This window comes from Mauremys mutica, chromosome 4, assembly GCF_020497125.1.
Source record: "Mauremys mutica isolate MM-2020 ecotype Southern chromosome 4, ASM2049712v1, whole genome shotgun sequence".
Classification (NCBI taxonomy): domain Eukaryota; kingdom Metazoa; phylum Chordata; order Testudines; family Geoemydidae; genus Mauremys; species Mauremys mutica.
In genome coordinates this window covers 101,038,079-101,064,885 of record NC_059075.1, presented here as the reverse complement: position 1 = coordinate 101,064,885, position 26,807 = coordinate 101,038,079, and the positions used below count along the sequence as shown (strand labels likewise).

Here is a 26,807-nt window from a genome sequence, read left to right as displayed (position 1 = left end):
TTTGATCGTTCACAGCCAGGTACAGATAGCTCCTGTTTGCTGTGATCAGTGTTTGTTTTTTAGATAAGCAGTTCAAGGGAGCTCGGATGGAGTTCACAACAAAACAAAGAGAGGCTGCATAACAAAACAAAGAGAGTAATTTAGTTAAAAGCATTCTGGGATATCTCCTTATTCCCTGGAGGCCAATAAAAGCGCTGGTGTGTGTCCACACTTGATGAGCAGCGCTGGATCACCAGCGCTGCAATCGCCACACCCCAACCTGGCCAGGTGTACAGCCAGCGCTGCAGCCAGGGAGTTGCAGCGCTGGATGTGCCTTGCAGGTGTGGACGGTTACTAATTGCAGCGCTGGAAAGCCTCTACCAGCGCTGCAACTTGCAAGTGTAGCCAAGCCCTGTAACTCAAGTGTAGCCAAGGCCATATGGGTTGTGTAAAACTGACTGTCCAGGCTTTTAGATGGTTTGCATTTTAACTACAACATTCTTATGCTGATGTATAAGCGAAATACTTGTAGCTTTCATGCTGACAAAGCTATATTTGGAGGGCTTGTTCTAATAATATACTTTTAGATTTAGTTTTGTTTGAATTATGGGGTTAAAAGAAAAGGATGCTGCCTGTGGTGGCTGTGAATCCAGAAGTAAACAAAGGACTATTCCCCATTGTTGTTCTAAATGACTGTTTTGTGTAATCTACAGGTTCATTCAGCTTCTAGGTGGCAAGTAAAAGAGGCTTTGAAGTGCTTAGAGAATTTACTTTTCACTTAAACAATAGAATTGATTTGCATACTCAAATAGGTGCTTGTGCATCAATGGACAAGCACCAACAGCCAATTGACTTTTTTTAAATTCCAAAAATGGTGCAGAGTTTATTTTTAAACTTCAACAATGGTGGTGTAGGACTGGCATAGCAAAACTATAAAAGCACTGATGTGTTGTCTGAAGGGGCAATGAAACTGTCTAAAATACTTATATAATTTTGGAATATTTATCTAGAAAACCAGCTCGTGATTTGACTGAGATAAGAGTAATAGTGTAAGTGCTAATTCCTCCAGCGAATATTTAGGTTAGTTATAAATGTCCTCCCCAAAAGAATGGGGGTTAATATGTATTACCACATTAATGACAACATGTATCCATGATTCATAACAAATGTTCCCTCTGATATGCTGTTTGCCCACGTCCATATCAAGCCATTACCAGAGATTGCCAAATGATACTTAACCGTTTTAGATGTATTGGCTAGTCTAATTTGGATGAAATACTTCTGAGTTTATATCATTTTTTGAGTGCAGAAAATAACTCTACAGAAAACAGTTTGATAGACTACAAATATTTAACTTACTGCATTAAACAGTGTATTGTATGTATGTGTCTTGTGCACATACATAAATTCTGTTTTTCTGCAGTCATACTTTGTCACGGATTATGATCCGACAATTGAAGACTCCTACACCAAACAGTGTGTGATAGATGAGAAAGCAGCACGTTTGGACAGTAAGTGTTTTTTTAAAGCATAATTAAATATTGATATTTAAATGGTCTGTAACTGTTTGTTTGAACTTGAATTTTAAGAGGATGGTACTGGCTGAAATTGTATTGTGCTATGTATTTTGATTTATGATGCTTTCATGACTACCTGATTAAAAACTTGTACTCTAGTCTTAATTGCATATTCATTGACTATCAAAGAGCTAATCAAACTTAAAACTTTCTTTAAAGTGACACTAAGCCTAAATGCCTAATGTAAAGTGTCTGCAACTAAATAAATAGCTTCTCTGTTTTTAGAGATGCTGAGCATCTGCAGCTTCTATTCTCTAGAGATCCTCTGCATTAGGAGCCTTATTCTTGGGCCTTATTTTCTGAGTACAAGACTACCAGAACTTCCTTAACTCTTCTGAGCAGTGGTTCTGGGATACAATTTAATGGCTGTTATGTTTGCCACCCGTGCAGTGTATAAATGCTGCCCTCCAAATATTCCAGTGAGACCCCTTTTTTTAACAATCAATGTAAGACTCCCATCTAGGTATGCACAATAGCTATTTTTGCCTGGCATGAACTGGTCAAAGGGAGACCAGTGTTTCTTCAGGCCTGGTTCGTGCCAGACTTAATGCTTATGACTGGGTCACTGCCCTGAAGAGTCAAAAAACCTTGAGTTAGGAGTTCCTCCAGCATCTTGCTAAGTTCCAGGAGTAAGAATCTTGCAATATATCTTCATTGGAAGAAAAACTACAGATAACTCATTTTCCATATGCTGGGGAAGGTCATAGTTTATAAAATAACATCCCTTTTAAAAAAAGAAGCTGCTGTGCTCCAACTATTTCAGGAGGAAAAGTTTCACAAACTAGGAACATGAAGTATAGTAACTAGTTTTTCTACTTCTGTTCAGTTCTGGATACAGCAGGACAAGAAGAATTTGGAGCTATGCGAGAACAGTATATGAGGACTGGGGAGGGCTTTCTCCTTGTCTTCTCAGTCACTGATAGAGGAAGGTAAGCCTGAAATCAACTGAGACCAGGTGCCAGTACTCCATCTGATAACTTTCTGTTTGCTAAGTCAGTTTCTACTAGAATAACCACGTGATCCTTGTTGCAGACACAAACTGATGCCATTGCTTCCTGGTTTTAAGTAGCTAGCTAATATTCCCTCAAATTGTGTTAGAGGGAGTTGGGGTAATACGGCTAGACAAAATTCAACTGTTAATTGTCTACTCAATGGTTCTCAACCTTTCCAGACTACTGTATCCCTTTCAGGAGGCTGATTTGTCTTGTGTGCCCCAAATTTCACCTTACTTAAAAATTACTTGCTTACGAAAACAGACATAAAATACTAAAATGTCACAGCTGACACTGTTACTGAAAAATTGCGTACTTTCTCATTTTTACCCTATGATTATAAAATAAATCACGCTCCCCCCCCCAGGTTGAGAAACATTGATATAGAGCAGTATAAACAAGTCACTGTATGAAATTTCAGTTTGTACTTACTTTGTTAGTACTTTTCACGTAACTGCTTGTAAAATTAGGCAAGTATGTAGATGAGTTGATGCGCCTCCTGGAAGACCTCTGCAGACCCTCAGAGGTACATGTACCCTTGGTTAAGAACCACTGGTCTACATTTTATTTCAGTTTCATTAAAGCACCTACCCAATCTTATAAGTGACTTTAAACTATAAATAGGAAAACAAGAGCAGGGGCAGGGAACCAAATGCATCAGGACCAAAATACCTCCCCCAAATATTAACTTGAACTTTTAAAGCTGGCTCGGTATGTCATGCCAGGTTTATTGAGCAGTTCTTGGTAAGGGCATGTGACATCTATGCTTGGTGTCCTTCATTGAGTGCACTGGTAGCTTTTTGTTTTGGTCAGCCCTTTCTCCTTCCCTTTTCCCTAAGGCAGCTCTATTCGCTTTGCTTCACTCCTCAGCCCCTCTGGGCACCCTTCACTCTGGCAGCTCAGTGTTGCTGTGCCTGGTGTTACTAGGCTTGCTGCAGTCCTTTTCTGGCAGGCAGCAAACCTGACCATTTAATTTACTTGGATAGCACTTCCACTTTTCTTCTATTTCTGGGCATTAGGATTATCCCCAACTTGATGGGGTTTTTATAACTAAAAGCAAAGGTTTAAAACATTAGAAAAAGCTGTAGAGGCTTTGTTGGGAAGACCAATTGGCTTTCTTGGATGCTATCTGAAATTTTGGCCTCCATAGTCTTGTATGGAATGGATACAGTGTATTCTTGGCTAGTAATTTCAAACCTGGGTGCCTAAAATTAAGAGTCTAAATCATATATTTTAATTTTTAAAAAAAAAATTGTCCTATATGCTTTGAGTGCAAGAATAAAATCGGTATCCTTCCTAGCCATATGGAAACTAGCAAAAGGCTCTTGCTGCCTAAACACAACCTTCTGTTGTCTTAAGTGGAAGTGCCTTTTCCAACTTATGTATACACATAGCTGATACTAGTATTGAGTTGCTGTTCAATGAAGAAAATAGACACTTGTAAAGTTGCATGAACTGTATCCTTAGGCTAAGCAGGGCATGCTCCACTGCAACTCTCTAAAAGACCAGAATAGGTCCTATAGATTACACATTACTGCCCACAGTCACTGCTCCTGCCCCATCCCTCACCCCCAGTGAGGCTACAGTCAGGGGCAACAGCAAGGGAGCAGCACCCACCATGGGGGAGGTGAGGGAGATTCCTGGACCTGAGAGGGGCCCTAGGAGCACCTGCAGTGACAGTGGTGGGGGTGAGTGTGCTGCTGGGGGGTTGGGAAAGGGGGCTCCTCCTGCAGAGGTTGCTGCAGGGAAAGGGCTGGGGGGAGTCCTCTCTGGCCGCTGTCCCGAAGCAGCCTGCCTGCACCCCAAAATCATCCCCAGCTCTGCCCCACCCCAGAGCCCACATCCCCAGCCAGAGCTTTCACCCCCCCGCCGCACCCTCTACCCTAGCCCAGAGCCCCTCCAATACCCCAAACACCTTATCCCCAGTCCCAGCCAGAGCCCTCATCCCCTGTACTCCAACCCTCTGCCCCAGCCCTGAGCCCCCTCCAGCACCACAACCCCCTCATCCCCTGCCAGAGCCCTCACCCCCATACTACTACTACTCTCCTTGAGCCCCTCCCAAACCCCTCATCTGCAGCCACAGCCCTCACCCCTGCACCCCCTCCCTCTGCACCACCTCCCATCCCCAAACTTCCTCCCAGAGCCTGCACCCCAATCCCTTGCCCCTGCCTAGGGCCTGCACCCCAGACCACCTCCCCCATCCAAACTCCCTCCCAGAGCCTTGGGCAGGTGGGGGGGGTGGAGTTTGGTCGGGGACAGATTCTGGGCACCACTAAAATTTCTACAAACCTGCCACCCTGTCTTTATTCATAAACATGGAGGGTGGTTGTAATCCCACTCCAATTTTTCATGACCCCATAGATCAAGAACCCATGAACAAGTACATGTAAATCTTCCTTACTTTTTTTTTTCAGTTTTGAAGAAATCTACAAGTTTCAAAGGCAGATACTTAGAGTGAAAGACCGTGATGAATTTCCTATGATTCTAGTTGGTAACAAAGCAGATCTGGATCATCAAAGACAGGTAAAATCTTGGCATTTTGTATGTCAAGAATCCTAATTCTTTGTTATGGTTTTTGTAGAAATGGTTGTCAAGAAGTTTAACTTCAAATTTTAAAATTAGTAACTGGAGCAAATGACTTTTTCATAAAATATTTGTAATTAATCACAATGGAAAAGAAATGCAGGAAATTTGATAACTGCTATAGTTGAGGTTCTTAACATTTCTCTTTAGGGAAAACTTTTTCTGGATCAAACTATTTTAAAAATGTTGATACAGCAGGTTCTCTTCTTGACTCTTGGAAATGAGGCTGAGGCTAAATTGAGATCTAAGTTATAAGTATGTCTAATTCTCCTACTCTTAAATTTTTTTTGTAATACATTACTCATCAAATTGGCTTGTGCCAAGCATAAAATTCTATCACTAAAAGGTGTGGTGGTTACTCTAAAAGTTTTACTCAGTGCATTTCTTCTTGTAAAAGCAACAGGAATTTTGTGTATAACTGAGTTATACACATATAAAGCGGATTATGCAGCCAATGATATGCTTTGAAGTCTGGAGGTACGCAACAGAATTAATGTAGCCCATATTAAATGGATTGAAAACTGTCTAACTGATAAATTGTGGAAAAGTCATTATAAACGGGAGCAGTTATCAGATGTTTTCTAGTGGGATCATGGAGGTATCTATTCTTGTCCCAGTGCTATTCAATATTTTACTATTGGTGTGGAAGAATATATAAAATCATTGCTGTTAAAATTTGCAGATGACTCCAAAAATTAATGGGAGGGTAAATAACAGGGACAGGTTAACTGTATACAGACCAAACTGGATCACTTGATAAGAGGTTTATTGGGACAGCATGTGTTTTAATGCAGCCAAATGCAAGGTCATACATTTAGGACCAAAGAATGACCATAATACAATATGGGGGACAACATCTTGGAATGTAGTGACACTGAAAAGAACTTAAGGTAATGGTAGATAATCAGATGAACATGAACTCCCTATGCAGTTCTTTAGGTGAGAGAGTGAATGCAATCCTTGGATATGTAAGCAGAGAAATATCAAGTAGGAGTCAGGGGAGGAGGTGGTATTTTTGTATACGTATTAGCGAGACCGTTACTAGAATACTATGTTCGGTTCTGGTGTTGATAATGTTTTAAAAAGGATGTAGAAACACTGGAAAGGGCTCAAGAATGTCTTTGGATTTGGAAACCATGCCTTAAAGTGAGACTGAAGAAGCTCAATCTACTTAGTTTATCAAAGAGAAGTTTAGGAGGTGACTTGATCAGTGTCTATAAGCTCCTATTTGGGGAAAGGATTTCTAATAGTAGACAGCTCTTCAGTCTAGCAGAAAAATGTACCAGAATTTTCCAGTTTGAAGCTGAAGCAAGACAAATTCAGGCTAGAAATGAGGTGCAACTTGTAGCAAAAAATTTAAAAAGCTAGATCATAGTCCCTTCTGGCTATAAAAATCTATGAAACTATAAACTCTTCTATCACTTTGAGGGCTTTAAAGGTTTGAAACCACTTCCATAAACCTTCAAAATGTCGCTTCTAACTTTGTTTTGGTGGCAGAGAATTCCTAATCTCTCATGTCTATAGGCACTTTGTGCTATTTTATATTCAGAGTTTTAGTTACAGCTGAACACTGTGGTTCACATAAAATGGTTAACAATGTTGATATTTAAGAGTAACACCATTGGTGTCTGAAGTAGCATCTATTTAGATGGAAGGGCACGTCACACACCACAGACCTATTATTTCATGTTCTGTACACTCAGGCAGACATCAGTGCCTCAGCTTTTCTGTTTATATTTGCAAACTAATCTTTGCCATCATAATAACTTGCTGATGGTTCACATAAAATGGTATGATTTTGTTAATTGATTGTAGATACTAGTGTGGACCCTTGCCACTGACAGCATTGTGTATTTGATAATATCTTTATTCATTTTAGCCTTAGTATCTCTGACTTTTGGCTTACACAATCAGGCTTTGCTTTGCTACTATCAATATTTCACGGTCTAAAAATAAAAAGCTCATTAGCTTATTTGTGCTTATTTTTCCTGCATCTTCATACAGTGGGTACTATTGAAATGCTATACAGAGACAGAGTTCTGAGAATCTAATTAATCAATGACAATTCTGTAAGAAATAACACAATTACACTTTTTAGCTGCTGTTCCATAATCCATTGCTGAAATCAAAACCACAGTGTGTTTTTATTTTAATTGATGGAGAGGGTATGAGGGAAGACAAGCCCTGTAACATATTGACCTATTGCAAAAAGGACTTTATGGTCAGTGCTAATGCAGTTAAACACTGGTGTGCACATGCCGCAGGTCTATAGGGTCGTGTGATTCACAAATATAATGTCCACATTGGCCGCATGATGAAGGAAAAAAATACTATGAGTTACAAAGGGATATACAAACATTAAACCACAAAATGCCCCTGTGAGGTAAGTAATGAGATTTCAGCAGTATTACTGGATCCTTCTATAGTTTTGTATATGCTTAATTACATTCTGGGCCCTCTTTTCATTATTTCTAGGCATTTGGATTTAAGAGGATGGTGTTAGTATTGGCTAAAAAACCAAGTCTTCAGACTGCTACTACAGCCAGTCACAGCTTGGAGAAAAGGACCTCTAGTTTGGTGCAAAAGACTTGGTGAACGCTGTATCCTCAGCTGCTTGCTTTTTATAAATGCATGCTGTACAGTAGTTTCTCATAAAGCATTGTTTAGTTATAACTTAAATAACATTGATTCCCTTTAAAAAGGAGGAGAGTTGAACAAGGCACTTGATGTCTCAGCAGCTTTTTCCAGGGGGCAGCCTTATCAGTTAATCACAAACTAAATGAGGTTAGGCCTTCATCGGCCCCTGGGTGGAAGGCTTTCAAGGAAGATCCAAGGTGGTGCATGGAAGTGGCTTGTGGTTTAGTAGGTGATAGTTTTCCTCTGAGTCAGTACTTAACTAATGCACTAGCACAGCACTGTGTTGCTAGAGGTGTTATCTTTGGAGTGAGACTTAAACTGAATCACAAGGACCTCTGTTTTAGGTAACAGAGTAGCAGCCGTGTTAGTCTGTATCCGCAAAAAGAACAGGAGTACTTGTGGCACCTTAGAGACTAACAAATTTATTTGAGCATAAGCTTTCGTGGGCTACAGCCCACTTCTTCGGATGCATAGAATGGAACATACATTGAAGAGAGAGATATACACATACAGAGAGCATGAAAAGGTGGGAGTTGTCTTGCTAACTCTGAGAGGCCAATTAAGTAAGAGGAAAAAAACTTTTGAAGTGATAATCAAGATAGCCCAGTACAGACAGTTTGATAAGAAGTGTGAGAATACTTACAAGGGGAGATAGATTCAGTGTTTATAATGGCTCAGCCATTCTCAGTCCCTATTTAAGCCTAAGTTGATTGTATCTAGTTTGCATATTAATTCCAGCTCAGCAGTTTCTCGTTGGAGTCTGTTTTAGAAGCTTTTCTGTTGCAAAATTGCCACCCGCAGATTTGTCATTGAATGACCAGGCAGGTTAAAGTGTTCTCCTACTGGTTTTTGAGTGTTATGATTCCTGATGTCAGATTTGTGTCCATTAATTATTTTGCGTAGAGACTGTCCAGTTTGGCCAATGTACATGCCAGAGGAGCATTGCTGGCACATGATGGCATATGCCTAAATTCCCACTTTCTATTGTAAACTTTTGTGTACCACTCTCGTTTGTTAAACAGCTGCCACATTCCACCAAAAGGTGGCTACAGTTTATTAGGGGACAAAGTGATTGCAATTATGGAAGCACATGCACTTATGTGTGAGTTTTGACTTCTGTGGATTAATTAGCATGCAATGCACTCCTTTTAGATTTTTTTAGTTGATTTAGCAAAATAGCAGAACTCTATTCTTTTCATATATATTTCTTTTAAAGCTTATGTAGCATTAGATATATTGAGAATTTTGCATGAATTCTAGTCCTGATACTGCAGAGGTGGCCAACCTGATCCTGAGAAGGAGCCAGACTTTACCAATGTACATTGCCAAAGAGCCACAGTAATATGTCAGCAGTCCCCATCAGCTCCTCCCTCCGCTGCTCCCAGGGCCTCTGGCAGCACCACTGATTAGCGCCTCCCCACTCCCTCCCTGCATCTCCCGATCAACTGTTCCATGGTGTGCAGGAGGCTCTGACGGGGGAAGAGAGGGGAGGGGGAGGAGCAAGGGAATGGCAGGCTTGGGGAGGGGGCGGGAAGGAGTGGAGTGGGGGCAGGGCCTGTGGCAGAGCCAGGGGTTGAGCAGTGAGCATCCCGCAGAACATTGGAAAGTTGGTGCCTATACAAGGAGCTGCATATTAACTTCTGAAGAGCTATGTGTGGCTCCAGAGCCACAGGTTGGCCACCCCTGTGATACTGCATCTGGTAAGGAAGGGAAGATTATTCCTGTTTTGTTTTGTATTTTTAAGATGAAGAAACTTAAGCAGGTGTTACATGACTTGCCCAAGAGCACATAGAGTCAATGGAGGACTAAAATTTGGGTTGTGTACAAAGCTGAGAAGCAGATACTCCCATCAGGCCTTCAGGTAAAAATCTGCATAAATAGCTAAGCTTTGTAATGTGCCTTGAAGATTGTTGATGCCTAAGTCTGTCGGAGCTGCAGTGACAGAACTGAAAGATTCCCTGTGTGACAGACTGACAATATTCTGTAGTACCCTGAACAAACTTCATGGAATGAAGATAAACTTTATTGAATTGAGATAAGCCGTACTGATTTAGGGTTAATATCTCTGGGGTACATTGCATTAAAAATGCAATTGCGTGTATGTTGTGGCATTGTATGTACCCTTTCTAGTAGGGAGAGGGATGCTAATGAGCTTGCTCTATTGTCAGCCTTTGAGGCCACCCTTCTGGGGAGATATGCATATACTAGTTCAGACTGGATTCTCTCAGGACCACTATAATAAAGACTTAGGCTTTGTCTACACTGCACTTTCATCGTTAACTTCTGTCATTCAGGGGTGTGAAAAAAACACCCCTCCCACAGGACACAAGTTTTAACAACAAAAAGCACCAGGGTGGATAGCGCTTAATTGGTGGGAGCCCCTCTCCTGTCAACTAAGTTACTGCTCCTTGTTGGGGATCATTTTATTTTAGTCGCCAGGAGAATTCTCTCCCAGCAACAAAGAACAGCTGCACTGCTTACCTTACAATAGTGTGGTAAGGTGCACAGTGTAGACATAGCCTCATATGAAAGCCTGTGTTTTATACTAAAAACAGGAGTACTTGTGAATCTCTTGTGTGGTCCAGGCTGAGGTTGATGGTGGGGTGGAAATTGTTGAAATCCTGGTGGAATTCCTCTAGGGCTTCTTTTCCATGGGTCCACACAAGAGATCCACTTCCTGGACACTACAATGCTAATAAGCGATGGTCACATAAACACCACCGTATACTGGAAACCTACTGACCGCTATATTTACCTACATGCCTCCAGCTTTCATCCAGACCACACCACACGATCCATTGTCTACAGCCAAGCTCTACGATACAATCGCATTTGCTCCAGCTCCTCAGACAGAGACAAACACCTACAAGATCTCTATCAAGCATTCTTGCAACTACAATACCCGCCTGCTGAAGTGAAGAAACAGATTGACAAAGCCAGAAGAGTACCCAAAAGTCACCTACTACAGGACAGGCCCAACAAAGAAACTAACAGAACGCTACTAGCCGTCACCTTCAGCCCCCAACTAAAACCTCTCCAGCATATCACGAAGGATCTACAACCTATCCTGAAGGGCGATCTATCACTCTCACGAATCTTGGGAGACAGGCCAGTCCTTGCTTACAGACAGGCCCAAAACCTGAAACAAATACTCACCAGCAACCACACAACAAAAACACTCACCCAAGAACCTATCCTTGCAACAAAGCCTGTTTCCAACTCTGGCCACATATCTATTCAGGGGACACCATCATAGGACCTAATCACATCAGCCACACTATCAGAGGCTCGTTCACCTGCACATCTACCAATGTGATATATGCCATCATGTGCCAGCAGTGCCCCTCTGCCATGTACATAGTCCAAACTGGACAGTCTGTGCGTAAAAGAATAAATGGACACAAAACAGGCGTCAGGAATTATAACATTAAAAAACCAATTGGAGAACACTTCAGCCTCCCTTGTCACTCGATTACAGACCTAAAAGTCACAATATTACAACAAAAAAACTTCAAAAACAGACTCCAGGAGACTGCTGAATTGGAATTAATTTGCAAACTGGACACCATTAAATTAGGCTTGAATAAAGACTGGGATGGGTCTTTATTCAAAGTAAAAACTATTTCCCCATGTTTATTCCCACCCCCCCCTCCGCTCCTCACAACTTCTTGTCAACTGCTGTAAATGGACCATTTTGATTACCACTACAGTGGTTTTTTTTTTCCTCCTCTCTCTTGCTGGTAATAACTCACCTTAACAGATCACTCTCGTTATAGCGTGTATGGCAACACCCATTGTTTCTTGTTCTCTGTGTGTGTGTGTGCATATATATCATCTTCCTACTGTTTTTTGCACTGCATGCATCCAATGAAGTGGGTTTTAGCCCATGAAAGCTTATGCTCAAATTTGTTAGTCTCTAAGGTTCCACAGGTACTCCTATTCTTTTTGCTGATACAGATTAACATGGCTGCTACTCTGAAACCTGTGTTTTATATTGACTCAGGGCCTTCTTCCTGATCCAGCAGATTGCCAGGACCCTGGTATATGGAGGGCCCCAATCCATATGCAAGGATTGGAAGGACTGGGCCACTGAAGCCTCATAAGACTGCACTTGTTCTGAGCGGAAACTTTGATCTTGTAACCACAAAACAAAACAAAATCCTCCTAGGGTGGGGTGATGCATAGTCGGCTTAGTGTGCATGTAGGTTCTTTTATTGTTTTTAATGTCTTCTCTAATGCTTTTTACCTTAAAAATAAAGTAGGTGTGCTTAGAAAGAACTGTGTGGTAACTTGTCTGTCGCAATCACTCTATTATCAGTCTCTGAAAAGAAAGCAAGCAGAGCTGTTTAGGGCAGCAGACTTTGCTGGAAAATGCACAGTGAAAGCAGGGAACTGTACAGCCTGGACATTGCCCTAGTCTGAAGGGAGTGAGATGCAGGTCTCCACCCAAAAGGCAACAGCTGGGGAGCTGGAAGCCTGAGTGTGTGTGGGCCCTTGCTGGACCAAAGGGGGGAAATATAGATGTAGTTGCCGTGAACTGTGGCACCCTGTCTTTCTAGTCTAGCGTGCCCTACCTTTTAGATGTACAGATCTGGGAATTGCTGACAAGAGCATACCAGCTGATGTCTGTTGTGGAGCTGCTACAGACAGCTTGGACCAATATTGTAAGGCAACAGATCAAGGTTAGCACCTTGAGTTACACCAACTAAGCAGGAAACCAGTGAATTCTTCAGTGTCCCCTGAGGCACCCATTGGAAGTGGTTTTTGCTATTAAATATATTTTTATCAATTGTTTGGAAGAAAACAAAGTCACTGCTGATTTAAAAAGAGAAAATGTGAGGAGGACCCAAACTGGTAGTGTTGAAAGATTGGTCAATTATACAGAGTGGTCTAGGTTGCTTGGTAAACTGCTCCTATTTGAACATTTTTTTTTTTAAAAACATGCATTTGGCTGTATTTATATTTAGTAACAAAGAATGTAGGTCACATTTACAGGAGTGACTCTGGAAAGGACTTGGAGGTCATGGTGAATAACCCACTAAACGTGAGCTCCCAATGTGATGTTATGACAATGAGCCTTGGGTGCATAAATGGGCCTATTGAGTAGAAGTAGGGAGGTTGTGCCATATACAGAGGTAACAGCAAGACTTGCTAAGATAGTGTTTAGTCCTATTGTCAGTACTTCAAAAAAGGATGTGGAAAAACTGGAAATGAGCTACAGGAATAGTTGATGATCTAGGAAAAACTGCCTTGCAGAGAGAGAGACTTGAGAATTGCAATCTATTTAAGGTATCCAAGGGTTGACTTGATTGTCTATAAATGCCTACATAGAGAAAAGGATCTGCTAATAAGGGTCTGTTTACTTTAGCAGACAATTTCACACTAGAAATAAGGTGCACGTTTTTAACACTGATGGTAATTAACCTGAGGATGTGGTAGATTCTCCATCACTTGAAATCTATAAATCAAGATTAGGTCTTACACTGAGCTACCATGTATCTTTTAGAATTGATCTTTTAGAGCTACAATCAGAAGTATAGGTTCAGTGCAGGAATTACTGGTGGAAACTCTGCCTATTATACAGCAGGTCAGAAAGACCTTAAAATCTATAAAAAGCATCTCCCCTCTCCTCTTCCAGCCTCTGCACTCCCTGGGTACCTCTCTTCACATTAACTGACATAATTTATGTAATAAGCATTTTTATTCTTAATTTGTCTCTTAATGCTATCTGCTGACCACCCACAAATCTACCTCTTTATCTCTGCCCTTCCCTTCCTCTGTCCAGTGTCTTATCTCTGTGTGTTTCTGACATCTCTTTGAGATTGCAGCTGGACATCCACTTAAATCTCCCCTAAACTAAACTTTATCTTTTCTGTCGACCTCTGTCCTCCTGCACCTCTCTTGCCATTGACCTCTGTTCTTCTTCCAGTCAGACCAAGGTGTAACCTTTGACTGGCTTTCTTTGTAGCCAGTGTTTTACCAAGATCTGTTTCTTCATCTTTACCACTAACAATCTGCTTTTTCCTCCTTATGTGGCCATCCAGCATCTTAACAGATGAAAGGAAATGCGACAAAGTCAGTCCGTCAAGGGTGCTTAGCAGTGGTATGGGAAGAGAGCCTGAGGCGAGTGGCAAACCTTCCCACAGTGGCTACAGGTTCCCTCACCAGACAGAATTTTCTCTGCTTCCTGGCTTGCCAGCTGAGCTCTCTCATGGCTCTTTTTAACCCAGCTTCTCCAAACTGAATGATTTTTGGGCAGGATTTTCACAGTTGTCAGTGGAAATGCTAAGACCTTGCTTCATTCACCTTGTTGCTGTATTAGACCTTTGGCCTTCCTTTGTGTCGTGGGCAGTTCATCAGTTGGCCATAGAGCACAGCATGCGTTTCTCGCGTCCAGTGTAGTCTGCCCGGATTGTAGGCTGGTTCTCTCAAGGGTCTGATTGTGTTCCGTTGGTCCCAAGTAACTCTGAGGATTTTTCTAAGAGAGCAGAGGTGGAAACTGTTCAATCTCCACTCCTGCTTGGAGTACGTAATCCAGCTTTCACAACTGTATAGGAGGGTACTAAGGACACAAGAGACACCTTTGTGTTCAGGATTAGCAAATATTTGAGGTACATTTGCCAAAGGTAACAGAAGCGTTGCTGATTCTAGCATCAAGTTCCCTATCAAGATTAAATGAGCCGGTAAGAATTGAGCTGAGATAGCAGAAGTGATCCATGTTGTCCAGAGCCTTTGACATGGTTAGCAGGAATGGTATCTGTAAGATTCTGTTGAAAATTGACTGTCCACAAAAGGTGCTCCTCCTATTCAAGGAGTTCCATGAGGGAATGAAGGCAGCCATCCAGTATTGAAATGGGAGGTCATCTGAGTTTATTTATATTGATACTGGTATGAAGCAAGGCTGCGTCTTAGCACCCACTGCCTTGGTCGTCATCTTCTCTATCTTAAGTATTACTTTGGAAATTATCAATATGGTGTATGTATTGAATCGATGATGGATGGCAGCTTGTTTTAGCATCAAACGATTCCAGCGCAGAAGGCATGTCACCCGGCTTACTATTCAGGATCTGCTTGTCACAGATGAGCATTTTGGGCTGCGTTGTATATTGCTGTTAGAATATTTTTTCACTGAAACTTGTACCATCATATCAGGACAAAGCTACTCAGTTTTGGGGAGGGAACTACTCGGGGGAGGGATAGCTCAGTGGTTTGAGCATTGGCCTGCTAAACCCAGGGTTGTGAGTTCAATCCTTCAGGGGGCCACTTAGGGATCTGGGGCAAAAATTGGTCCTGCTAGTGAAGGCAGGGGGCTGGACTCAATGACCTTTCAAGGTCCTTTCCAGTTCTAGGTGATGGGTATATCTCCTATTATTATTTATTATTTCTTATAGAATTTCTGTAGCACTGTGTACCTACCTCTCGTCTTCTGGAGTTCAAGCTATATTTCTAAACAGCTGTGCTTTATATCTTGCACACTTGGTTCTTATCTAGCAGCAGCTGTTTGACTTTTGAGTCTTTGTAGTTTTGGTTCATAGCAGGCTTTCCTATTTAAGGAGCAAAACCCGGTCATATGAACTGTTACACAGAATTTGAAAAGTATTTAATAAAATGGAAAATGGGGGAAAAGGTTTAAAGATGGTATATGAACAAAGCTTTCTGATTCTTGTGAATGCTCTTCTCTACACTTAAAAAAAGTTAACTTGCATTTTAAATTCTTAGTTTTTTGTATTTTTGGTGGGTAGCTTTATTTTTTTTAAATACCATGCTTGAGAAGTTATACTCAACACTGGTTGATAGTTTAATTTTATCACCTGAGGGATTCAGTAGTTGAATATTATCTAGCCGTTAATGTGATTCATATGCAATATTTAGGGAAACAGCTACTTATTTTTTCATACACCATGGTGTGTGTGTGTACACAAATCAGGATATGTCAGTGGAATGCTTAGAGCTTATTCTTAATGATTGCTTTTGATTTCAGGTAACACAAGAGGAAGGCCAGCAATTAGCACGACAGCTTAAAGTAACGTATATGGAAGCCTCGGCAAAAATACGATTGAATGTAGACCAAGCCTTTCATGAGCTTGTCAGAGTTATAAGGTAGGTCAACAGTGTTCTGAGGAAACTTAAAGAACTCGTGAGCTTTAACAGAGAACAAACTGCTGTCTTGGAGAGAGAATACAACTAGGGATAATCAGGGCAAATTCTGCTTGCACATCTGCACTGCAAATGTTAACTGATACTCTGCTGACCGTGTGGGTTTGAGAAGAGAACTTTTTCCCTTAATCCTTCAAGATTTCTGGTGCTAGGTATTGAACATAGTCAATGAAATCTGCTGATGCTTAAATAGTGTAGCCAGTATTCAGCAACTGAATATTGGCATTGTGTAAAAAGTCAGATACCCTTTTATTAATCATCCCTTTGTCAAGGGAACCGAAAGGGGTTAGGGATTGAAAGATATCAGGCTAGACTAGAGCAGGGGTCTGCAACCTATGGCACGTGTGCCAAAGACGGCACGCGAGCTGATTTTTAAATGGCACGCTGCTGCCTGCTGGAGTCTCGAGAACACATAGACAATGAGGGTTAGAGCCCGCGCCCCCCAAGAGAGGAGCCGCCTCAGCGGCCTGCCGTTGGGCTCCCGCATCCCCTCACCTGGCGAGGAGCCCTGCCCGTCTGTGCGGAGGGGCCTGCTCACCTGGGCTGCCTTGGTCTAGCTGGCCATGGTGGATTGGCAGCGTGCCGGGGGAGCAGGTTCGCTGCTGTACCCTGTCCCGACTCCTGGCGGGTGGAGGCGGGAGAGGCCGGCGGCGGCAGTAGTGCCGGCTGATGAGCATCTCCAGGAGGAGGCACCCAGCCGCGGCCGTGGATGACGTGCTGTTCATGAGCTGGGAGGAACGGAGAGCCCCGCGGTGCTGAGCGTGTAGCAGGTGCAGGCGAGCGGGAATCGATGGTGGCCAGAGAGCCCTGGGGTGAGGAGCTCGCATACCATAGGGTCTGGAGGAGCAGCTCCTCCAGACACAGCCAGAGGGGACTCTCTTTCACTGGGGGGTGCTAGTTGCGCTCGTGCGGTGTGCCACGGGGCCCCGAGTGGGTGAGCCAGCTGGGGGCCGCAGGAGTGGGGGGAGCCCTCTGCTCTGACCCCTCCGACCCCTCCCCCATACACACCCAGCTCTCTGCTTGACTCCTTCATTCCCCGCTCCCCCCACGACCCCAGCCCTGACTCTGGCACCCCCACACATACCCAGCCCTCCCGACTCTGGCACACACCCCGACATATCCCCAACCCTCTTCCCTGACTCTTGCACCCCCCCACATCCCTTGCACCCCTCCCACATCCTGACTCTTGAACCCGCCACATCCCCACCCTGAGCACCAAACAGGAGCTCCTGCATCCCCCCCACATTCCCACCTGCACCCCTCACACCAAATGGGATCTGCCCAGGTAAATGCCCCACACCCAAATCTCCTGCCCCAACCCTGAGCCCCCTCCCTCATTCTAGCTCCTGGCCAGACCCTTCACCCCCAGCCCTGTGCTCAGTGCACTCCCACCCTCAGCTCAGTGCAGAGAGAGGAAGCGAATGGGCTAGAACCAGGGAGAAGATAGGTACCCACTGTATGTGGACAGGGCCGGGACCCCAGACCGGCAGCGGGCTGAGCGGGTCCGGCAGGCGGGATCCTGGCTGGCAGGAGCCGGCAGATGGAACCCCTGAGCGACAGTGGGCTGAGGCGCTCAGACCACTACTGGTCTGGGGTCCTGGCTGCCGGCCCCGCACAGCCTGCTGCCGGTCTGGGGTTCTGGCTGCCAGACCCTTACCAGCCGGGATCCCGGCCGCAGGCTTTGCTCAGCCCGCTGCCGGCCTAGGTGAATGGAACCCTAGACCAGCAGCGGGCTGAGCGGGCCAGAGGCGTAAGATCAACATTTTAATTTAATTTTAAATGAAGCTTCTTAAACATTTTTGAAAACCTTGTTTATTTTACAATACAACACTAGTTTAGTTATATAATATATAGACTTATAGAGAGAGACCTTCTAAAAAACATTAAAATGTATTACCGGCACCTGAAACCTTAAATTAAAGTGAATAAATGAAGACTTGGCACAGCACTTCTGAAAGGTTGCCGACCCTTGGACTAGAGCCTTGTTAGTAAGCTCTTAGCCTAGCATGCTGCTTGGTTCAATGCACAGCCCCCAAAACAGACCACAGTATAGTCTTTCAGTCAAGCCAAGCATACAACAAACCAAACCAACAGATCAACGATTATGTAGTTATTCCTCCTTCACCTAGAGAACTGCCTTGTTTACTGCTCCTGTCTGGCAGGTGAATCCCATGGTGATAGCACCTCTTTAACACAGCAAGAAGTTAAAAAAGACACTCCCTAGAAACTTGGTATGCACTTATCCAACAAGCTCTAGTCTCATGTACAAAAAATAAATAGCTTAATCAATGGTAAAACTAAATGCCTTCTGGAAGTGGTTGCACTTTGGTAAAATATCTCTTTTTCTCCCAGTCAGGGTGGATAATCAAATTACATGTGCCTTGAACAGAGCCTGTTAGACCAATATGAGGTCTTTACTGAGAATGCTTTTGCTTCCACTTTGCAGGAAGTGTTTCCCAAGCGCGTGTTTGGGGCGGGAAGCCGCGGGGGGGTGCTCTGCTGGCACCGTGAGGGCGGCAGGCAGGCTGCCTCCGGCGGTTTGCCTGTGGAGGGTCCTCTGGTCCCATGGCTTCGGCGGACCTGCCGCAGGTGTGCCTGCGGGAGGTCCGCCGAAGCCGCGGGACCAGCGGACCCACCGCCGGAGGCAGCCTGCCTGCCGTGCTTGGGGTGGCAAAATCCCTAGAGCTGCCCCAGCCACTCTGTAGATTTTTCAAATATAGAGACTGTCAGCAAAAATGCCCTTGCTGACTTCTGTTAGTGCCACCACTAACAGAAGTCAGGGGGGAAAAAAGAGTTGGATGTACCAGGAGGGAGAATTTTCTGTCTATGGACTAAAAAAGGCAATTTGGGGGGTGGGGAAGGAAGCATTCTTTTTCCTTCCCTGTGGTTGTGCCTATGGACCTAAATAAAAAACAGTACCTTGAATAACAACCAGAAATGACTAGGAAGGGAGTGAAACCCAGGAGTACATGCCTATGTTTCCTATGGCCAAAGCTGCTAAGCAAGCAAAAAGTTGCCACCTGAGCTTTCTGAAGCTTTGGAGTATCAAATAAAGCTCCATGTAGAGCGCAATGCAGTGATCCCAGTAGGACGTCACAAAAGCATGGATAACTCCATGGTGAGAGTGTTATGTAATGTCGTCCTATAAGTGCATGGAAAAAGATGGCTCAGGTTCCTAGTGTCTTCTGTCAGCATAGAGAGGAGTTCTAGAAAAGGATTTAAAATCTCAATTGAAGGAAATTTGATTCCTTTGGCATCCTGCCCTTCAGAATCTGTCAATAACTGACCCAATTCCTCCCTAGTAGATTTTTTAGTAGCCATCAGAGACATGGGTCTCAATTGCAAATTGAAGCTCCCATCATACTTACACACCCTCTGGGTGAAAATGGAAAAATAAATGTTATATTCATCATAAAAATACTGCTTTGGCACTTCAGGAAGGTAATTCTTCTACCTAAAATCCCATAGCCTAGCCAAAGGGCGCTAACATACTCTGCGGACATACTCTTCTTGGCTTATTGGTCATAAGGGTGGTACAGTTTTGGTTTTGAGGCAAAACCCCATCAGAGTAGTATCTTGCTGTAGTTATCCAGGTAGCATAAACACCATTTTAAAAATCTGGTTTATAGTGTGGTCATAGACAAGTAATATATTTTCAAGAGCTATCACAGATTATCCTGTCCTTTTTGGCTAGAGGCAGAAAAGAGTAAAATATGGAGCATTCATCCTCTACCATCAGGATTTCCCTTTTTTATTCCTAAAATTATCATTCAAATTTGATTTCAATTTAAATGGTACTCGAAAACAAACATGTCTATTTCACTTCTCCAAAGAGGATGAGTTATGTCATCATTTGGATGTTGCATAACTTCAGAACTAAACTTGTTGGCTATAAGTAACCCATTTTGAACCATTTAAATTGCATCAGAGCAATTTGCTCTGTTTCATGGAATTTCCCTTTTGGTTAAAGGAAAGCCCAGGTTCTTAGAAGCATTGTAAGAAGAGCTAACTAAAATGTTGGATTTCAATACTTGTTGATGTAGCTTCTAGAACCAGGCATGAATTATGATTGTTGATCAGCCATTATTAATATTATTATTGCTTATGCCCCCTGGAAAGAACAGGATTTGGGGGAATCTCTGTAAGATATGGTTTGCAGAGAGACATCTTAGGGATTTATCCACGAGAATTGGTTATTTATGGTTATTTAAGCTGTTAATATTGAGGTACAAATATAGGCCAGTTGTCCAGTATTTGGTTACAGGCACGACACCTTTTTTACCTTAGAGCATGCCTAGAAGGGTAGCAGTCTAACCTTACCTGAAAATCTTGCTGGGTCTGACATGAACTGATATAAGTATGCCTAATAGTATTCACGAGCAGTAATATCTCTGGACAGGGACTTACATTTGTACAGTACCTAGCATACAGTTTCTAGGTTCTGTGGCAATACAAATAATCTGAAAATCCTGGAACTTGTCTAGCCAACATAGGTAATGGTGGTTAAGACTAATTTTGCCAGAGCAAGAGTATCATAAATAAACTTACTTAAATATAGAGCGGATTTGAGTTAGAAATATATTAACTGAACTTTCATTTTTTTAAGAAAATTTCAAGAACAAGAGTGCCCTCCTTCACCAGAACCAACACGGAAAGAAAAAGACAAGAAAGGCTGTCATTGTGTCATTTTTTAAGAATCCCATGAATCAAGCTATCAACTACCAGATTAATTTTTCTTTCCACCATTTTGTATCACTTTGGGTATGTCTAGCCTTTTGTGCCATGTCCTATAAATGGCCACCAAAATAGCCTTAGTCCAAGAAGCTGGCTGAATACAGTCCTAGAAGACAACTAGTCATCTCAGGGCAGACTTCAAAGCAAAACACTAAGGCTGCTTCTTTAAAATCACAGTTCCTATTTTTGCTCCCTTTAAGAGCTTGCACCTTGTGGAATTTTATTCATAAAGGAGATGAAACAAAACCTTAGAGGACAAGGTGTTCGAATGAAGCATAAAAGTTGTCTTATGTTAGTTAATTTATTTTTCACTTCTGACATTTCATTAGCTACTATCAAGGAGACCTCTAATCAAAGTGTATTTAATAAAAAAAAAGTGTAGTGGCTTTTTGCCCTTCGGTTAAATTAGAGTTCAGCTAGCCTTGAGAAACCAACACTGAATTTCTTTGTCAGCAAAAATGTTTCACCTCTTGTTTATGCTTCAGCTTTTTTTCCAGTGGCCAAAAGTCTACTTACTGTATTTATTTTATGGATCCAGAATAGCTACAGGATTATTACTACTACTATTATAATGTGGCCAAATACCTGGGCTCATTCTGGACTAGCCATTTCAGTTTATTAGAAAAATTTCACATTATTGTTGGGGGAAAAATTTTCCTGTGTCTTCCTTTGATGTATTTCTGGGTAAGGGATTCAAGAAAACTAAAATTGTAGCTGTTTTTGTTTCATGTAATATAAAAAGATGGATTTGATCTTTCCAATGTCAGATGATTAAATGTTTTTGCTATATACTTTTATACATTATTTTCTTATCAAACTAGTTAACAAGTATTTTTATATGTTTGTAAGCAAATATGCTTTCACAGCATAACGTGTATATGTAAAGATGAATATTTAATTCTCACGGTTCACGTTTAACTGACAAAATAATGCGGGATATGCTGAACTGTGGTAGAACTTCTCCTTACTGTTCTGGTTGTACCCAGCCATGGCCAATCACGTGCCATCAAGTAAAGTTTGGCATGCTTTCAAGTAATGTTTAGTATCCCTTATGAAAGACTGACCATTATGTGAACTATATTAAACTGTAAGACTTTTAAATGACTGTTTAGTTTAACTGTGGATGGTTTTTGAATTTTGAGTTCTGTGGATTGTGTTTAAACAATTCAAGAGTATGTTCCCTGACTCTGAAATACTGAGTGGTATTGCACAGTTGTCACCTTATTGAATGTGTCCAGCAGTTCTATGGAGTTTGGTTATTAAGCATACCTTTGTGTAACTGGAGGTGCTAGAATTAAAGATGATCTGACCATTATCAAGAGGTAAGCACATTGCACCTTTGTCTTTTAAAAACTGAATCTCTCCTTGGGAGAAAGGGTTAACAATAGCTGGAAGGAACAATAAAGGCAAACTTTTACATACTTTCAGCCTGACAAGAGCTTGAAATTTGGCCTACAGTGATGTAACCTGAATGGACTTAAAAGCATCTAAGTAGAAATGGCTTCCTGATTCAACTGATGCTGTGACCAGCGGCTGATACCAGAGGACTACAGAATGATAGTTCACAAAATAGACCATTCAAAATAAACTTCTTGTACTTGGCTATATTTTGGCGTATGCTAATTGTTGATTGCTCTGCCAATAAAAAAAAATTATTATAACTCTGCTCTGGTAATAAAATCTTGAAGACCACCAGATTGTGTAACAAGCCAGGTTAATGCTAGGAGACGTTTATAGTAGAGGAAATTAAGTTGCAGTAGGAAGCTTAAGTTGGCTCATTAACTCTGCATACACACCATGGTTAGTTTTCTGAGAAATGACTTAATGTTTTACAGACATCATGTAAAATATGTTATGAGTGTGCGCTGGGTCATTATTTGAGTAACTTTTAGAAAATTTGAAATAAAGACCCTGTGGAATGTTTGGCAGATGTATTACATTCTCCACGTCTAAGAAATGATGGTCTTTAGCAAAGACGGCGAGTTTTTATTTCTCAAATGTGTAAAGCACTTGGGATTATGGGAAGGCATTAAATGTAAGATATTGCATTATGTTCCTAAGCAGGCCTGCTGACAGAAATTCTGGGCCCCAGGGCCAGGGCTGTCCCTAGCGGGGCAGGGCCCAGAGCGGAAGTGATGAATTAGTCACATCCAGGAGCGCCCACTGGGCCCCCCAAAGCATGGGCCCCAGACTGGTTTCATGCACCTAGGCACCCTGTGGCCCGCCCGGGCAATTCAAAATGGCCCTGGGATCCCTGGCTGCTGCTGCTACCATGGTAGTGGTGGCAGCTGGGGTTCCCCTGGCCCTTTTAAATCACCTGGGCAATTGTGTGTGGTCCCCTTCTCCTCTTCCCCCCCACCTCCCCCGGTCAGTGGGCACGTTCATAGGATTCAAATTAAGTTCTCTGGAGACTTTCAACTTTGTGTGACTAAGTAGCCAGACTTGTGTACAATTTTCAAAAAATTGAAGCATGCCTCATCTGTTTTTAATTACCTTTTTTGAGGTATGTGATCTTCACTATTTGATAAATTAACTTCTAAAATAGAAGATGCTCTTTCAGATTGGGCTGTTTTTAGCATACCTGTAATGGGAAAGTAGAGCATAAGAACCACACCCACACCCACTCCCTCCCTCTCTCTCTCTCTCTCTCTCTCTCTCTCTCTCTCTTTTGCCACAGTTGAATGGAGCCTGGTAACCTGTTCAGTCTGTTACGGCACATTAGTAAGTTATGTTTCAACTCAGCTGTAATAAGTTGAACAGTGTTGGGGCTACCAGGATCTGCTATGGCAGCACACTGTGTACCACAGTACCTAGACAAATATTCAAGCTTCAGAACGTAAGCCATCCACTACAGAGAGGAGGAGGATGGAGAAGCGAAATCTTCCTATATGCATGTTACTGAATAATTTAGTATTGAGAAGGGTTCACATATTCCACTGAAGGAGGCAGGATGTAGGACTTCATCTAACAGTTTAATTCATAATGGCAGTTTGTCTCCTCTTGTTCGCAAGAACAGTGCCCAACAAGCCTTTATCTGTTCATACGAATAGTGCAGTGGCTGAGAAATGGAGCAGCTTTTGTGCTGCTGTTCACCTGGTTGCCTGGGGCCAAAGAGATGTGGAATCCCTGCTCATGTTGTGTGTACATATCATAGGGCAGAAGGAACTCTGCCTTAAATACACCAGTGACTGGTTCATCATCTTGCACTATCTATTTCATAATCCCCAGTGTGATACCAAGAGTTCAAATGTAAATGATTTTCAATTAGAAAGTAATCATCTTATAAAGCATATCAAAAAGTCAGACTGCCAGTGACCAAATTATCCAAGGATAAGTGGCCACCTCCTGGACTTCTCTCTAGAATTCAATGTAGTTGATAATGGAGTAATACTACACTTCCCTATCTAGGGGATGGTGGGCTCAAGGAAAGGCTTTCTAAAATGGCTTGAACCCTTCCTTGTGGTTGACTTCAATAATTCAAATGTCATTAATGTACAGATATACACAGCTATCTGTTGTTCACAGCTGATAACCACAGTTTCTATTCTATGGCCACTTATTCTAGCATTTGGCTGAGATCAGCACATAAATGAGGTAGAGCAGTCTGAAATTAAACTCCAGAAAGACAGAAGTAGACAGAGGGAAACACTTCAAAAAGTTTGTTTTTTCTAGCTCGGTCCGCTCTATTTCAGGAGACATACTCACAGATCATCAAGCCAGTCCACGATTTGGGAGTTTTGCTGGGCATCTGAGTAATTCTATTATCACTCTCTATCCTTGTTAAACTCAAGGTCTGGTTTCTTCTTTTCAAAGCACTGAATGGCCTGTCTTTGGGATACTGCCTCTCCTCTTGGGAGCTCAACTTCTGTGAAGTCATTGCTTTTCTAGAACACTGGAATGCTGGAGCAATGGGAAGCATTGTGGAATTTTTACCACAAGGGCAAAGCTTGTCTGCATAGGGAGTGGCACTTTCTCTGAGGCGTGCCTGAAACTGAAATGTTGCTCTCCCACAGGAACTCATATGTACCCCAAAGCTCAATATGCTGTAGTCCAAATGTGAAATGCACTTTTTACCTTGCCTTCCTTAAGAAATACACAAAGACTTAAGTTTGTGCTGCTAATAATCTACATGTGTGATTTTTTTTTCTTGGGGGTAGAGGGGTACATGGTGAAGAAACCCTGTGTGAGAATTGTTGGCCACCTTCTTTAACTCAATTCTGTGTGGGGTACAGTATGAAAATTTAAGTAGAACCAACTGTGTTATGGATTTCTGTGAACTTGCCCACAGTGAAGGGAGTTGCTGTGGTGATTCGTATTTCTTTCAGATCTTCCTTAAGGACTATATCCCCCACAGTGTACTGGCAGCTGGCTGTGCTCTGGATCCTAGCTCTGCAGCAAGCTAACCTTTCTGCTCCAGACTAAAACTAACACACTGTGATGAGGCAGTGCAGAGCTGTGCAAAGGAATGGAATGGATGATCTTTCCTCTGCCTATTCAATCGCTCCCCTTTGTCCTACAAGAACAGAGCTGTACTAAGACCCTGCATGAAGCCTTGGTGGACTGGCTGTAGCCCAGATTAAGGTGTCAATTTAAAGGATAGGACAAAAATAAATCTGAGGAATTTTGGCAGGCTATTCCTTTCCTTGATTGTCATTTTAGCTGGGATGGTTCCTTTTAGGCTAATAGGAGTTCTTGCTTCTGCCTCCCTGTGCTTCAGAATACTGGTGCTGCTATTCAAGAAGATCCACTGTCCTTGCAGCTTGACTTTTGCTTAACAGTTTCCCTTGGTTTCATTGCCCGCCTCACAAGACAATGAGAGGGGCACCCTAAGCAACTGCAGTAAGTGCACCCCTTCGAATATCCTCTCGAGATTAGTTGCCATAAAATGCCTGTAAGCAGCATTAAATGGCTGACATGCTGCAGGAGGGAGTGCACGTCTATGAACTGCTGCATAGCTTCTGTGGGTTAGATGGACTGGTTTAGTCAGGATTGGGTCCAAAAGTTGCCCACTTTAATGAGGAGTCTTCTGCCATCATTTTTCCACATGGCTGCATTCTAAGATTTATAAAGCGTTAGCCACAATTGACTATAACAAGATTCCTTCTCCCTTATGTGGAGCAGTTAAAGCTTTTTAAAAATCCTGGGTTTTTTTCCTCCATGTTGAAATAAGCACATTAGATAAACTACTATCCATAAAAGAGCTCTACTGCAGCAGTTGTCTGCATTTCTTACTGCTTGGAATGTTGGTTGAAAAGATTCAGAAACCTGCCTTACAGTCAATCTAGCATTTACCTTAACAGGGAGAAAAGGCAATTTGATCAATCTAAGTACCTAGATGGAGAAAATTCCTCCCAGTAAAAGGCTCTTCAGTAGACAAAAGCATAACCAGACACAATAGCTGGAAGCTGAAGTTAGACAAATTCAGGCTAGAGACTGGCACACTCTCTCCCCCGCCCTTTTTTTTTTTCTAAGTGAGTATTAAACCTGGTGAACAGCCTCAGTAGGTGAAGTCTTTTGTCAAGACTGGGTGGATTTCTTAAGCAATGTTCTACCTTAACCAGAAGTTATGGGCTTAATGTGGGGATATTTGGTTTGTTCTATGATCTGTGCTATGCATCAGGTCAGAATAGTGATCATAATTGTCCCTTCTTGTGTTAAAATCATGAGCAAGCTCTAATATGACCTTTCATTAGGGCTCTTGCAGTGAGAAGAATAATCCAGTCGATCCTACCCTCCAGATACTTTCAGATCAGCCAGTTTTTGAAATGTGATGGTCTCCAAGCAGGAGCATGCTGAGAGGGAGGGGGGAGTAAGTGTGAAGCGAATTCGGAAAGAGAAGAGCTTTTGCAGTAAATGGAAAAAACTGGAAGAGAGAAGGGGAAATGAAGTGAGAGGAAGGAGCAGCAGGATGGAGGGGAAATCAGGACCCATTCCTACTCCCCAGATGAGTGACAGTGAGGCCGTCAGATGGGGGAAATGGAGGAGGGAGTGGCTGTTTTAGATGGAGAAAGGGAGAAACTGAACAGGCAGACATGGAATAGGAGCAGTGGAGTAAATTAAGGAAAGAGGAAGAACATAAAGTTCAGGAGGAACAGTAAACAAACACATTATTTCTGTTGTACAGAAAGTCTGGTGCCAGAATGTTACA

The 26,807-nt window shown here is 42.5% G+C and overlaps 1 protein-coding gene across 1 annotated transcript in view; it reads left to right on the top strand.

Moving 5' to 3' along the window:
- Positions 1-22,351, top strand: part of RRAS2 (RAS related 2) — an 81,126-nt gene extending 58,775 nt beyond the window's left edge. The window contains exons 2-6 of the mRNA XM_045016389.1: positions 1,403-1,490; positions 2,383-2,485; positions 4,963-5,071; positions 15,750-15,868; positions 20,532-22,351. Of these exons, the coding sequence (XP_044872324.1) occupies positions 1,403-1,490; positions 2,383-2,485; positions 4,963-5,071; positions 15,750-15,868; positions 20,532-20,619 (507 nt within the window). The 3' untranslated portion in view covers positions 20,620-22,351. The remainder of the gene's footprint in view (positions 1-1,402; positions 1,491-2,382; positions 2,486-4,962; positions 5,072-15,749; positions 15,869-20,531) is intronic.
- Positions 22,352-26,807: the final 4,456 nt, after the last annotated feature.